Here is a 15,849-nt window from a genome sequence, read left to right on the forward strand (position 1 = left end):
CCACAAACTGGTTTTTCTTAAAATCATGTGCATCACCTCAACCGTAACAGTCACTGACTTGCTGAAGGACCCAACAAACAGCATGCCACAAAACTCACCAGTCTTATCCCTATGTGTTAACAGATGAGCAACATCTCTGGAGAGAGACACACAGAATTTCCTAGGAGTATCAAGGTGAAGTCAGCTGAGAGGAATTAATTTTATTGACATTAAAAATTTGCTGCTTGGTTGCCCTTACCCAGCATATTCTCTTCAGACATTGTGTTATGAGATGCATCTGACTGGTCAAACATGGGAGGATTCTTTGTAAGCAATGCTTACAGATTTATAAAACCCAGGAGGTAAGGTGTGCTTCACTGGTCTGGCCTCTCAGGAGTCTCAGTTAAGACTATCATAACCCCTTAGGTTAATTACAAATTAAGCACGTTAACTCCCGTCTTTCATACTTTCCTCTAAGGAAAAGCACATTATCACTATTAAATTCCATGGTGACTTAAATTTCCTTCCTTCTCCATACTTCCACACAAAACTATAAAAAAATTCTTAAGATGTAAATAAATTAGGGCAAGTTTTCTACAGGGGATCTAAGTTATACCACCTCTTAATCCTTCATCAGAAACTCAGTTTAGGCCTTGAATGTTACCAAACAAAAACAAAAAAAAAAAACAAAAAACAAAAAAAAAAAAAAAAAAAAAAAAACAAAAAAACAAACAAAAAAAACAAAAAAAAAAAACCAAAAAAACAAAACAAAACAAAAAAAACACATGCTTTCCTGTATCACTTTTTCCCCATTTAAAATAGCAGTATTATAAATAAAGTCATTGCAAAATGTCAAATGCCTCCACCTTCTTCTACCACAAACCCGCCAAGGTGGGGACACAAGTAAAAACAAACTGAAGACAATGTGGAATTTGCCTCTATAGAAAAGAAGTTGGCCTAATGTTCAGCAGCAGCCAATCAGACAAATACTGGATCAAAAGTTATTAGAAAAGGAACAGAGGAAAAAAAAAAAGCACCTCTGTACAGAGCAGTTTGAGTACAGTGTAGAGGACTGATTACTTATCTCAAGAAGGCGACAGTATCTAAAAAAACGGCACAGTGAAGGAACTTTTGTTCACAAAATGCTTTCTCAAAATTAGACTGCCAAAATACATGGTCAGGTATTTCAAATTCTTTCCTCTGAAACTTAATCAGTTCAATCTCGTGTGCATTAAAACAAATCCTCCACAGCCCTGTTCAAAAGAGCTGTACTACTCACATAATGAAAACTAATCTGATTTCAAAAGTTTCAAATTTGTCAACAAGATCAGGTTTTCACTACAGGCATGCGTGCCTGCCCGTGCAGGGTACACGTTCATACATGATGTGTGCACATGGTGGGTTCCCTGGTTTTAATAACGTCATTGGGATACAACTACAAAGATGTACACATCTGTCCCACACAGTTTATGAATTTGTAACTATAAAGCAATAATGTTTTTTTTTATAAGTCAAAATAATCCAGCACCAACAGTTGAGTCTCTAAACTTTTAGCTCAAACTGGAAAGCTAGGGAAGACTCTGGCCATAAAGATACAAGCCACTAACTTGTCATTTGACAAATGTCATTCATTATGCTTATAGCCACATGAGTATCCGTCTGGGTAGGTGACTGAACCTGAAAAAAGGGTAGCAGTATTTGCAAAAAGCAGCCAGAATATAACTGACACAGCTGTAGCAGTTGTTCAGGTGAGCTTCTGGACTGAGGTGGTACTTCAGCATCACACAAAAGAGCTAACTTTATCAAATGAAATTCTATTGCTTACCTCCTTAAATGTTTTTAAAGCTTAACAGCAGTTGCCATTTTAACAATGATCTTAAACAGAACCTGTAGGAGGTATGAAATGTGAATATGTACCTTCACTATTGACTGAACTGAAGCTATTGTAAAATGCCAAAAACGCTTAAATGTTTAGTCAAGTTTTGTACAATGTATCTGTCTATGTATCTATGACTTCTCCCCCTATTTTTTTTTTGCTTTTAAGTTGAAGGTGAGACTAACCAAAATCAGTACTAATCCTGAGTCTTTAAAAGGAAAGAGTACTGTCTCTTGGACTGATAACAATTGCTACCTGTAAAATTTGCCTCTGTGCTGCCATGACAGAATAGGAACAGTTCCTATGTCGCTTTCTTTATTTGATGGCTATTTTTCTTGTTGAATACACCCATCCCACTTTCAGCACTGATTGTGTAGTACTCATTTTTGTAATAGGAATATTACTGTGTAATATGGTCTTACTGGATTTTTATATTTCCTCATTTATTTGAATGCCTCATGCTTCAGCTGTAAGCTTTTCAGGAAAATGCCCACTTTTTTTTTCCTTTTTTATGGTGCCCTGACGTTGAGCCAGTTCATGGAACCCCCGGGGTGAATACAAATGCTAGCAGATAACCACACATTTGCTAAGTTTATGTAGTTTCAGTTTCACATGAACTGGGATAGATTCAGGTCAAAGCATGTTTATAAAATCTGGAAAGCCTTTTGCCACTGTATATCCCCACTGTTTAAGGATCACTGGCTATTTTCAGGTAACAATTAACAAAAAATACTGTATTTGAAAAAATAAACAATACCTATAGTCCATGTACTTAAAAGACTACAATAAAATATAAATCTTTTTTTTGCATTCAGAACTTACTTCATGCAGGCAGTCACCATGGACATTCTACATCTGAAATTGTCGAAAAAAAAAATACAAGCTTAAAACACATAATGGTGCATCGGTAGGTGCAGGGAAAAGACCTGCTCGTAGGAAGATTGCTTTAAAACTCAGGAACTCTTTAGCAGGTGATCCCAAGACCTTCATCAACCCAGAAAGCACCAAGTACGTGGTCTGCAACTCCACTTCGGGCCACAAGATAGAGCCATTACCACAGTCTCTGCAACCCAGCAAGCCTGGTCCCTGCAGGAGCCCCAGAGCCACCGCACGGTTGGGACTACAGCTTTCATGACAACAGGAACGAAACCCCGCTATAAAAATGCTGTACTGGTATATACTATTGAAAATAAAATAATGAAACCAAGATTTAAATCTGCAAGTTAAAAAAAGACAGCGTAAGGTTTAACAATTTTATTCTGGTTTGATACGTTTATCACACACAGTAAGCAAGCCTGAAACTTAGCCTTTCGAGGTGTATATAGCTTTTTTGCAAACAAGTATCACTTTATGCTTGCTCTATTCTTACATTTCTCCCCAGGCATCTGCTCCCCATGAAAGACTGCACAGCACTGAGGCAAGCATCAGAAACCGCTGCTGCCCTAACTTGAGGTGCAATGCTTGCTTTGTTAATTTTCCCCAGCAGTATTCACAGTGCTATTCTGAGTACTTTTAATGACAAAATTGAGCTATTCTTTTTTTCATTACCACTGTTCCTCTCCAAGAGGGAAGGCCAAGATGGAGCGAGGTGACTTTTTCTCCTCAGACATGTTTTAATGCAATTAGTGGGTTACCAACTACCCATGTGCAACACAGTGCATGGGGTAGATGTCATTGCCTCCACACACGCCTCTGGACTGCAGAGCACTGATAACTGACTGCAGGCATGAGTCAAGATAACAAGGATTAGCAATCAGGGGAAATAAATCTCCTATTTGCAATTTGTTCCTATTTGATTACAAAGTTAACAAGCCATGTTTGGAGTAACTTTTCAAAGTACAGCTTAACCAAGCTTAAAGCTGTATATTCTGAAAAATACTTCTGGCATAGTAAAGTGCATAAGAAAAAACCACTATATATTCATTAAGATGCCACAGCATGTAGTAAATAATATTAAAGTGATAGTCAGTGTTTTGTCATTATTACACATACTGTCCAAGACCAAATAAACTCACCAATTAGATATTACATGTCACAAATAAACCTTAATGTTGTCCATCCTGCAAGTAAAGAGTGGACAGTCCACATACCTCACGTTTCCTTCTCCTAACTTTTAAATATGTTGCTGTGCTGCTGTTTTCCATAACTGCTTGGGAGAGGGCAAATTTTCAAGATTCTATAAGGCATACAAACAACCACAAGATCAAAAGTCATGTTCATTATGATGAATATAAAACAAAACTACCAGAGCCAGTTCTGCATTCACTTCATGTCTGAAATATAGAACTTAATGAAAAAGACTGTATACTGTGGTATATAATTTTTGCAATTCGTTTCACAGACATGATTTCTTTAAAATGAAACACACACAAGATGATTGAGAAATGTCCTCTGCTCAGTGCACACACTACTTCACACAGAAAGAAAGGCCTAGCCAAATACAGTGGGATCCAGCTGAGATTCCAACTCCATTTATAAAGAACAACACTTAACTTTGCAAGCTCACATCTGCGTGTCTTTTGGAAGAGCCGAGAACTTTGACCAGCAAACCTGTAAGCTGATCATAACCCAAAATTGCCAGTATCATTTCCAGTTAAGTGTTTCCCTTCATCTATAAAACTGAATTCATTTTAAAAGTACTTAGATCTGCTTTCCCTAAAGGTCTACTAAAGCTCTTACATAAACTCTATATGCTTTGCTTACAGTCAAACAGGTCACAACTCATTCAGGACAATATTCAGGCAGAACACTCAAAAGCACTTTCATTTCAGCAAATATTTTCAACTTCCTACCTTCAGCAGCCCTGCAGCTTATAAAGTCAAAATAACATTTCCTTTCCTTCCTCGTCTTCCGTCTTTGAACTCACAACTGAATCATTTTGTTAGATAGTTTCCAACAAGTTGCTATTTGACTGAAGAATAATCCAAAAAGAGTCTCAAACCCTCACATACAAACTTAGAAAAATGTTAGTACTTAGAAACTGGAATTATGTAGGGAATTTAGTTGTAACACTATTTTCTAGATAACTGAGATTTTTCCAAGCATAGCTGTTGTTTTCTTTCAGTACTTCACTCCATCCTCCACTCAACTTTCTTTGCTTGATCTTCTGCTAAATGCCGTCCTTGGGTTTTGGGCTGTTGTTTTTTTTCCCATTATTACAATCTGTTCCTTTCTCTTTCTCATGTTGTTTTTGCTCCTTCACTCTGAGCACAAACTTATGTTCTTTCAATCACGTAACTCCTAGTGCTCTAATGCATTTCTTCCACACATGCTCATTTGTCCTCTTCCATAAAGAGTGTCCAGTTCTGAACTCTCCCATTCCCTATTGCCTGGGAATATGGAAGTACCAATTCCCCCGTCTGCCCACATAGAGAAACATGCCAGCAACAAATATACGCTGATAGCGAATTCTCCCACATCTGAGAAGATAAACAGCATTCACCATTGGTCCAGAAATTGCTCTCTCTTGGAAGCCACTGTTTAGCCAGTAGGGCCATGCACACTTCCTATAGGGGAACAGCATGAGATTGTCTCAAAATTTTGATGCTAGTCTTTTTATCCTAACATTCCTCAAACTTTACAAAATTGCAACCATCTTCTAACTAACACATTTTTGTGCAACTCCTCAACTTGGCAGAAGCACAGAGGAGTGACAGTCAGCTGGGTTTCCTGGCTGCAGGTATAAACATTGACTCCCCGCCCCTGAAGGAATAAACTGCTGCCAGCAACCTGAGAAAATTCACAGTTCTCCAGTGAATGAAAAATACTGCCACTAGTTATTTCTTTCTCCCTACCCTGGAGGAACTGAGCTGCTGCCAGTTAACACAGCATTTTCCTACACTTTGCAATCCCTTTGAACTTTTTCAGTGTTTTAGAGGAAACAGTTTTGTCTCTGTGTAAATCTCTTCAGTGCAAGTCCTAGTCACAAAAAAGGACCGATAACTGTAGCAGAAGCCCCTAGACAAGGGAATCTTGTTAGTTTGCAACCATTACTTGAAAAATGTAGTATTTATAACCAATTTGTACAAAAGCCAAGAAGAATCTAAGTGCAATGGAAAAGAAATCACAGAGACTAAGAAATGAAGTGCACATGAGAGAAACTACATTCAAAAATTCCATGGATTGGAGATTATATTGCTTTTCATGTTACTGCCCACATCACTACAAGCTCTCTTAAACAAACCATTATTTTCCACTCAGGGTATACTTAGGTTACAACTTAAGTATTAATTCTGATGTTCTACCAGTCATTCCTTGAGAATTAGGATTAAAAGCTGACTCTTTTCCTACAGCAGGAACACTCACAATGTTTAATGGCCCAGAAACAGTTCAGAGCCAGGGCAAAGGGACAGAAGGCTAGAACTTGAATATTGGTATGAGACTGCTACAAAAAGAAGAGCTTCTCTTCCCCAGTTTGGTTGTCATTTGTCTATAAATTTATCAAGATACATGCAGAACTCATGTCTCACACTAGTCAAAAACAACCTCTCAGTTGCCTGAATAAATGCATTATTATATTTTTAAAATTCTCATAGATGCCTTCTTTACGTAATATGTTAAAAACTCACGAAATCAGCTTCAAGTTTTCCCATTTCTTGTTTGTAGCTTCTCATTCGACTGCTGTACATTCCTCGGCTTTGAGGTGGGATCTCTCGAACTTCAAGTTCCATCTGCTCAAGCTAGCAAGTAAAAATAAAGACATGTAAATCAAAAGGGTAGTTAAAGCAAGGATGTATTTACCTAAATTGTTCACAAATACTACGAAATATTCCTTCTTTATCAACAAAAATGTTTTTTATTCTGCAATATATAAACAATTCATCAAAATCTTTACACAGCCTTAAGTCAACAAAGAAGTGACAAAATTAATGACGTTAACACCTAGAAGGAATTATTCTAGTCAAACATTTCTGGATTTCAATTCCAAATGTGATGAATACATTTTATTAAAAGAAAACAGTAAAACTGAGGTTAAATAACTTCCTGTAAATGAGCATAGTTCAGAAGAAAGCCTACCTCCACCTAGATGTGTGGGTTTGGAAACCCTTGGCTGAAAAAGGTGTTTTGTTTATTTTTATACACACCAACACAAACATATGTGTGTATATATATACATGTATATGTGTATATACGTGTGTGTGTGCATATATATACATGTTTAAAGTTTTATTTACCACCAGCCTCTATGTTTAATAAAATAATTCTTGTTCTTTTAAATACTGCTTACTCAGCAGAATTACAAAGCCTGAACTGACTGCCTAAATCTACATCCCAAATCTGTATGTAGGTATATCAAACAGCCGAATTTCAGAGTTTAATGACAATACTATTCAAGAACTTGCATACAGTTGGATGCATTAAAATGTCAGAGATAGAATACATCTTTCAAAAGCTTTTTCTATTTATTCTTGCCTTGTAGAATACTAAGCAGCCTCAAACACAAGAATACGGCACAGAGGTACAGAAAATCAAAAGGAGTAATAAACCAGGGCTGAGCTGCCTGCTAATTACCTGCCCACTGGGTCATAGAGCCTCCTCTACATGGTGCTGTCTGTTCGGGGATTCTATTTTGCACAGCTGAAGAATCTCTTACCTGCCTTTAAAATCTTTGCAACTTACTTTAAAAAGATAAAAGAATATCTCTCCTTGGTTGCTGTAGGCACCTGAAACAATATTTACTCACCTCCTACTGATCTCAGTTGAGCAATATGGCATGGGAACAGAGATGGCTTTCAATTAGGGTCCCAAGCTACTGGTTACAGGTCTTCACAAGGGACAGCTACACTTTATTCCTATGTAATCGCTTGCTTACACTTTGAAATTTCATCTTCATATCATAAGAAAAGCATCTGAATTTAATCAATGGAATTACCAGATACTCGAAAGTCATTCCGCCTGATCTATTCTGATAATACAAAATTATATTCAATAATAAACTGTAAAACAGACTTTAATTAAATAGTCAGTAATGAATTGAAACGTACAAAGCAATTTCTAATTCTACCCAGTTCTTTGGCTCAGGCTTAACTTTCCAAAGTAGTATTATAAATGAAACCGATAGCTGGAATTAATGGATTATTTCTTATCAATTTCACCTGAATATATTTGATCTCAGATATTCTATAAACATAGAAAACATTCCTCTTTATATATATAATTATATATGCAAGCTCAGGATATTTTAAGGAAAACTCAATTCTTATCTATTATATAAAAATGAAACCATCTCCCAGTGAATACAGAATTTGCAGCAAGGATCAGACCACAGTCCATGAAATCCAAAATATTCTTTCTAAAGAGTCAGTATCAGAGAGTGTAAGGTCCAAGGAACAATGATGAAGCATGCATATTTAGACTGACCAATGTTTAACACCTTTTTTTTTCGTCATGAGATTAAATGGGTACACTTTGTGGCTGGGCTGATAAATTTCCATGCAAAGTCATGCAGAAGATAGTGGTCCAGGTGGGTGTGGACCTAAATGCAACCTAATTCCATGCATATTCACGTTCAGGCCTCATATTATTGGTCATAAAACCATATTTTTCATACACAAGCAAGAACAGAGCTAAATTCTACTTAAAGCTAAAAATAACCTGGCACTTAAATCTCAAAACATCTGTAGAAGCTCAAATTTTCTTCAGAAAACCTACAAGCTCTGTTATTGCTGATGTTCAAACTTGCCACCACAGTGGTGAAGCTGAGTATTTTGGCACCTAACTCTTGCCCAAATTCACAAACCAGGCCCCATCATTAAAGCTCCTCAGGGGTTTAACCTCGTAGCTTTGCTCCTAACAATACCCAGTACACTCCCAGTACCAAATACAGCATAAAGCAGAGCAGCCACTGGTATTTCCACTCAAAATACAACAAAGTAAAGTAGTGCTGCTGATGTTGTCCATTGAGACCCCAAAATAAGTCTCCCCCTCCCGCAGGAACTTTTCCATATGAAATTGCTCTGGACAGTTGCTAGCATTTTATGAAACTTGTAAGCTTTGCTGTTTTATTCTGATTCTAAAGTCCTGGAACTAAAAGAGAGACCTATACTAAAAAAAAAAAGGTGTCTAGATAAGAATAACCTAGCATTTGCAACACAACAATTTTGCTATGTGTCTTTCATAAAACATAAAGGCAAATAACACACAGACAGTTTTTTCTTCTTAAAAGTACAATTTCACTCAAAAATGCTAATTCCAGCTCTTCTAGCACATGCTGGATTTTATACTCAAAGAATTTCCCTAAGGTTATCACAACATTCACCTTTCTTAAAAACCTGTTAAAAATAACATTCAGATACTCCACACAGGATGTAGAACGACAGGATTTCTCTCCAGAGATCTCTTACTCAACAGCGCTGGCTTGAAAAGGCAGCCTGAGAGTCTGAAAGTTTTGGTGTCAGTTCTGCACATAGATCGAATCAATTACACTAGTGATTTTACCCAAACAAAGCAGACAGTGTTTTAAAACAATCAATGGTTAGTCAATGTAAATAAATTATCTCTACAATAATATTTATCATACATGAGAGTGTTAATTCCTAGCCAAGTAAGAAATAAAACAAAATCAGCTAAACCCAGCTCTGACTATACAAGACAATGAAGCAAACCAATGTATGAAAACTATCAGTAGCAAGGAATTAGGTTTGTTTTGATTTTCTACTGTAGCCTTCAGTTTAAAAGAGGATCTTTTTAATCAGTTCTGTTATTAGCAGGTTTGTTCAAATTGATTTTTAAACCCAAGCCTTGACATTAATCACAAACATGTTAGGTAATTGCTTAAAGCCAATAATTGAATTAAGCACCTGTCTAGCAGCATTAGCAACAAGATCTAAAACAAAAGCGTGAAAGAAAAGCCAGTACATTAAATGAAGATCATCATTAGGATAAAAGTACAGATACAGGATTTACTTTTTAATCTTATAATAAATACAAATTTAGATGATCTGTTTCTGACATAAGAAGTAATGAGCCATTAACTCAATTTCTGCTCCATCCAATCTAACTTTGAATAGAAAACCAAATTTGAATGATTTTTCATCAGACCACCCATACTACAATTTCCCTGTACTGCTATGCTTTTTTGCCATGTCAAGTTAGTGAAAAGGAGATGAAAAACATTTCTAGATTTTACTTTCTTTCAGCTGTTTAAATATGAAAGTGCCCAAAAGGCCTTAATATATCTTCAGAACATCCTCATGAGATGGGACAGTAATTTTACATGATTCTCACTGAGAATACCAAATCAGAGAGGTTAGGTGCCTTGCCATCCTCACCGGGTAAACCTGCAAGGAGTCATCCCAAGATCCAGCTTTCTTGGATGCTATTCCAATGCTCTGGTCTACAAGACTCATTTAATTCTTAAACCAAAAGCACCAGGTATGTCAACAAACACTCTAGAGACCTTTTTCTTTCTATGCCACTTAAAAAAAGTGAATTTCAGTACTACTGTTTAGTTAGTAACCAAATCATTGATTCAAGCTGCTCAATTATATGAACTTTCAGGCTAGGACAACTAATTTCCTTTCCCTATTCTAACAGTCAGATTATATTTCTGACACTAGATAGACAAACTCACTTGCAAGCAATAAACAAAAGCAACTTCAGGCAAGGAACTATTGGCCTTGTGGGAAGAAGTCAGTTTCAACTGTCACCAACACCTTTGCTCAGTTACTCCATGTCGTGGTTTAACCCCAGCCAGCAACTAAGCACCACGCAGCCGCTCACTCACTCCCCCCCACCCAGTGGGATGGGGGAGAAAATCGGGAAAAGAAGTAAAACTCGTGGGTTGAGATAAGAACGGTTTAATAGAACAGAAAAGAAGAAACCAATAATGATAATGATAATACTAATAAAATGACAACAGCAATAATAAAAGGATTGCAATGTACAAATGATGCGCAGTGCAATTGCTCATCACCTGCCGATTGACACCCAGTTAGTCCCCGAGCGGTGATTCCCCGTCCCCACTCCCCCCAGTTTATATACTAGATGTGACGTCACATGGTCTGGAATACCCCTTTGGCCACTTTGGGTCAGCTGCCCTGGCTGTGTCCCCTCCCAACTTCTTGTGCCCTTACAGCCTTCTTGCTGGCTGGGCATGAGAAGCTGAAAAATTCTTGACTTTAGACTAAACACTACTTAGCAACAACTGAAAACATCAGTGTTATCAACATTCTTCTCATACAGAACTCAAAACATAGCACCGTACCAGCTACTAGGAAGACAATTAACTCTATCCCAGCTGAAACCAGGACACTCCACATCTACAAAACTTTTACTTTTATACGCCATCCAGATGGAGGACATAACAGGCTGCAATGGGAACAAAATAAAAAAAAAAAAAAAGTCACAGTTGCTTAACCCATATTGCTTTCTTCTGTCAGTGCAAACCACTAACTAATGCTTAGTTAACATATATACTCTTCTTGGATCACTAACCCACACTATCATTGCCCCCTTGACCTCAAACAACTAAATATCTTTATGCCTCACTTGCTAAGTTTTTTTATTCAGTTTTGGGCCCCTCACTACAGGAAAGACATTGAGTTGCTGGAGCGTGTTCAGAGAAGGGCAACGAAGGTGGTGAGGGGCCTGGAGCACAAGTCTTACGAGGAGCGGCTGAGGGATCTGGGGTTGTTTAGCCTGGAGAAAAGGAGGCTGAAGGGAGACCTTATTGCTCTCTACAACTACCTGAGAGGAGGCTGTAGTGAGGTGGGTGCTGGTCTCTTCTGTCAGGTGGCTGGAGATAGGACGAGAGGAAATGGCCTCAAGTTGCGGCAAGGGAGATTTAGGTTGGATATTAGGAAAAATTTCTTTACTGAGAGGGTTGTCAGGTATTGGAACAGGCTGCCCAGGGAAGTGGTTGAGTCACCATCCCTGGAGGCACTCAAAAAGCGCGTAGACGGGGTACTCAATAACCTGGTTTAGTGGGCATGGATGATGGTTGGACTCGATGATCTTGAAGATCTTTTCCAACCTAAATGATTCTATGATTCTATAAAAGAGAAAAAAAGTATCTACTGGTCTACAACACAATCAGACAGATTAAATCCAGTAGATGCATGGGTCTTACAAGAAAAAAATGAACAGTCCGGGTGTGTAAATATTTAATTCAACTCCTAAAGTAAAAGACCTAATCCACAACTCAAAGCCTGTAGCAGCCTGTAATAGCTTACAGCAATAATGCAAACCCTAAATCGCTTATCACAAGATTAAAAAAGGATACACTTCCCTTCGGTATTTCATATCCTCAAATAAGAACTATTTCAAAAATATTATTTCATTTTCTAACATATTATTGTTAAGTATTTCTAGGGCCTCATGTGTGTTAAACGTTACCACTAATGATCCTATTATTTTCCCTAGGAATTTGCAGTTAACATATGAAAAGCCAGAACGTACCAGTTCCCTTGCTTCTTCGAGCTGTTTCTCAACATTTGCAACCATCTGCTTCTTCTCATCTGAAATAGAATTGTGAAAATACCAATATAATTGTGCTCTTGCCATGGAAGAAAAACATATAATTTCAAAAGCTTATATGTATCAGTTAAAACTGACTCAAGGGATTTATTCTGTGTGACATCATCATGCACTGTGATACCCACATTAGTAATTAAAAAAAAACAAACAAAAGAGACTGGAGAATCCTTGAAGTCTTCTGCTTTGTTATGCAGCATTTGCTAGTTAGGAAAGCAATTACAGCTGCTCCAGGTGTAGGAGTTATGCCTCAGCAGGCACTTGCTGGGTGTACACAAATGCAAGAAAAGGCACATACTTACTCCAAATGGAAAAAAAAACATGGTTTAAGAACAAAGGCTTATCCTATTTATTTGCAAAATATGAGATGCACAAAACCAAGCATCCCACTTACAATGAATCCAGGTACTGAAGAAAAATGAGGTTTCTATTCCCCTGCTCCTAGGCTGGGTCTAGAACCATTTCTTTTGCTTCAACAGAAACAAAATGAAATGCCGTGGGAACTACAAGAAAACCACTGTCTTTTAGCAGCAGTAAAAATTTGAACTAGTAATAAAAGATGAAAATTTTAAAAAATTAAAATCAGTTATAAGCTATATGTACCAATCATCATCTGCCAGGTTCCCCAACAAGTCTATATCCCAGCTATAGAGAGCATGTCTGACTTTCGACCTGCCTCTAACCATCCCTTCTCAGGCAGAGAATCCAATATTAACTGAGATTCAGTGTCACATCTGCCAAATATTCCAACTGCTTGACCACTTGGTTTGTTACAGCACGAAAGGGGACTTGCTGAGGAATATTCAGTCACTGGTTAATAAAAAGTCCCCACATTGCATAATTACTGTGGGCATTCAGGGGCTTCAATAGTACTTCAATTTCCGTTGCCTTTTGCATCACCTTGTGCCCTTCTCATGGCCAAATCTTCCATCCTTCAGACTGTAAATCCACCCATTGTCTCAATGAAGTTAACAGCAAAACTCTGCACATACAACCCTTTATACCACTGTTTGTTTGAAACCAAAAGCATCATGAGACCTCTGTGCTGGTGGTTTGCCTGATAAAAAGTGAATTGCACAAAAGTATGTCCAGTCATTGCTCCTCAGAGATCACTATGGATACGTCTACGTTGGCACAAGAGACTTTATTGTGTATCTTCAAACTTCACAGTTTTCTTTTTTAGCCTGAATTCCTTTGCTTCTCTTCCACATGATGTCTTTGTATCATAAAATTGACAAATTAAAGACCAAAAGGGACAATGTGATGATCTTTGATCCTCTGCATGCCACAAGCTACTGAATTTCAAGAGGGAACCCCTTTATTAAATGTACATAATTTAGCCTCTCACAGGCTGAAATGCTTTATTTTTAAGCAGGCTTAGTGCCACAGGCAGGAATTAGGGATGCTGAGGTAGCAACCAAAACCAGAATTTTTGCCACATAAAGTAAAATGTGCCCTTAAAACAACCTTCTTTAAAAGCAACAGAACTACCTCTGAAAGGACTGTATTGCTACAGAGTTTTTGGTGAAACATCCCCAGCTTAAGCAAGTCATGTTTAAGATAATGCAGAGATTTTTGCAAATAACCAGCTGACTTCTGAGGATACACCGTCCCGCATATGGCAGATTCACAAGAACAAATTACATGCACCGAGTTATCACCGAAGAAGCTCCTATAGTATTGTAGAACATGTGGGTAATTCATTTACAGTCCAAAACCAAGACTATAGTCTGAGATCCTTCACTAGCGGAAAATTCCTCTCGGAGAAGCCGGAGTTTGCAAGAACGTGTTACAGCCAACTGGAGAGGCAGCAAAGACTCCTTCAGAGATTGAACTGGATAAGCAAGTGGTCCAGTGCTGATGAGGTTCACCTAAAGTTGAGACTGTCTCAGGCTCTGACTCCACTATATCCTATATTAACAAATCAAGGTGTTTCTGGGTGGCAGCAGTAAGAACTGAACAACACTACTTCTGGCAAAACATAGGCAGAATACCATCTCGAAGAACACTGAAGCCCTCTGAGTAAAGGCAACTCTGCCAGTGACACAAGTGATAAGGAGGCACTTAAATCCTCCCACAAATTAAAAGTTAGAGCTCACCTCTAAGTCCTTCCAGTTTCCCTTCTTAACCTTGAAAGAGGCCCAGAATTTCATCAAGTAATCCTCTCTACAAAGCTAAAGCCATGGAAAAACAGCACCTTTCTTGCAAATCTGGAATTCACACTGCCACATCTGGCGGATTCTACTACAGCAGATGTAGGAAATGCTTATTTCTGTGCAGCACTTTTACTTCTCTGCTAGCAATGTCTGTCTTTAATTCCCCACCAGGTTCTCATTATGGCCAGAAAACATAATGGTTAGTGTTTTATCTTCCTAACATAACTAAACCCAAAAGAAAAGAGAATCTGCCGCTTGTTTGCCTGCACATTTCAATTTTCCTACCCAGCATCCCAAAACACCTCTCTTCTTTCCTTCATTTGGAGGCGGGCAAGATGACGATGGACAAAAGGAAAAACAATGTAAGATATGAAACACACAATACCATTTTATTGAAGGTGAAATAAAATTTAAAAATATAGCAGCATAAAATAAATGTACTATAGCAATTTCAGTATTTCCCTGAGTTTTACTGGATTACAATTTCCATGCACATTAAGTAAGCTGAAATTTAGGGATATAAAGTTGAGGTTTGGGGGAAGATAATTCATGCTGTACAAATTCTGTGTGTAATTGTGATTACAAAAATTACCTAGCACTCCACCTACCAGTAAGATCTTACCTACCCACAGAGATATTAAGCTACAGACCTTTGGTAGGGAAAACCCATTAGTACACAAGGAGGTCTGGCTGAAACTGCTCCTATAAAATTGAGGAGCTATTCAAATGATCTTCAATGGTTTAGTTAATTAAACTTTAACCCAACTCCAGAGTTGCATTTTAACATTGTCCCAGATTTATCAATACGTCATCACCCAGCTGGTGACCAGAGCAACTGCTGGGAGCGAGGCCTACTGACAAGAGGCCTTTGTTGTTCCTTCAAATACAGATGTGCGAGCAGGCCCATGGCAACATCCCGGCACTGCAGCTTTGGAGCAATATTTTCACGGATTTCCAGGAAAGCAGCTGAACTTGTTGCAACTGCTGATCCTCTAGGGCACACAATACCATGTAGTCCCCAGAGCAAGAAGGGGTGGCAGGATCCAGCAGGGTCACTTTGGTAAGGAAAAGCAAGCTTACCAAAGTATCACCCACTTGGTTTTGCTCTCCTCTCTTCCTCTAGCCGCATCCATGTAAAATCCTGGTGGGAGCATGCTGCCGGGAGCCACTTGCCTGCAGGAGTGCCAATACCTCTAGGCCTGTTGTTGATATCAGCAACAAAGCATGAACTGCTACAACACTGTCAATCAGAAAGCACTTGCTGGAATGGTTTTCAAACCATTTACTTTCAGTTTTACTGCCACGGTTAAGCTAAGGAAACAACTTATTTCACAGTCAGAACCCCCATAGAAAGGAGGGCACAAT

The 15,849-nt window shown here is 38.2% G+C and overlaps 1 protein-coding gene across 4 annotated transcripts in view; it reads right to left on the reverse strand.

The window, feature by feature from the left end:
- VTI1A (vesicle transport through interaction with t-SNAREs 1A) overlaps window positions 1-15,849 on the reverse strand; it is a 276,222-nt gene that overhangs the window by 255,460 nt on the left and 4,913 nt on the right. For all 4 annotated transcript variants that reach the window (XM_030031577.2, XM_030031578.2, XM_030031575.2 and 1 more), the window contains exons 2-3: window positions 12,254-12,312; window positions 6,424-6,534 (exon numbers count right to left, since the gene is read on the reverse strand). In XM_030031577.2, the coding sequence (XP_029887437.1) occupies window positions 6,424-6,534; window positions 12,254-12,312 (170 nt within the window). The remainder of the gene's footprint in view (window positions 1-6,423; window positions 6,535-12,253; window positions 12,313-15,849) is intronic.

This window comes from Aquila chrysaetos, chromosome 11 (genome assembly GCF_900496995.4).
Source record: "Aquila chrysaetos chrysaetos chromosome 11, bAquChr1.4, whole genome shotgun sequence".
In the NCBI taxonomy this organism is placed as follows: Eukaryota; Metazoa; Chordata; class Aves; order Accipitriformes; family Accipitridae; genus Aquila; species Aquila chrysaetos.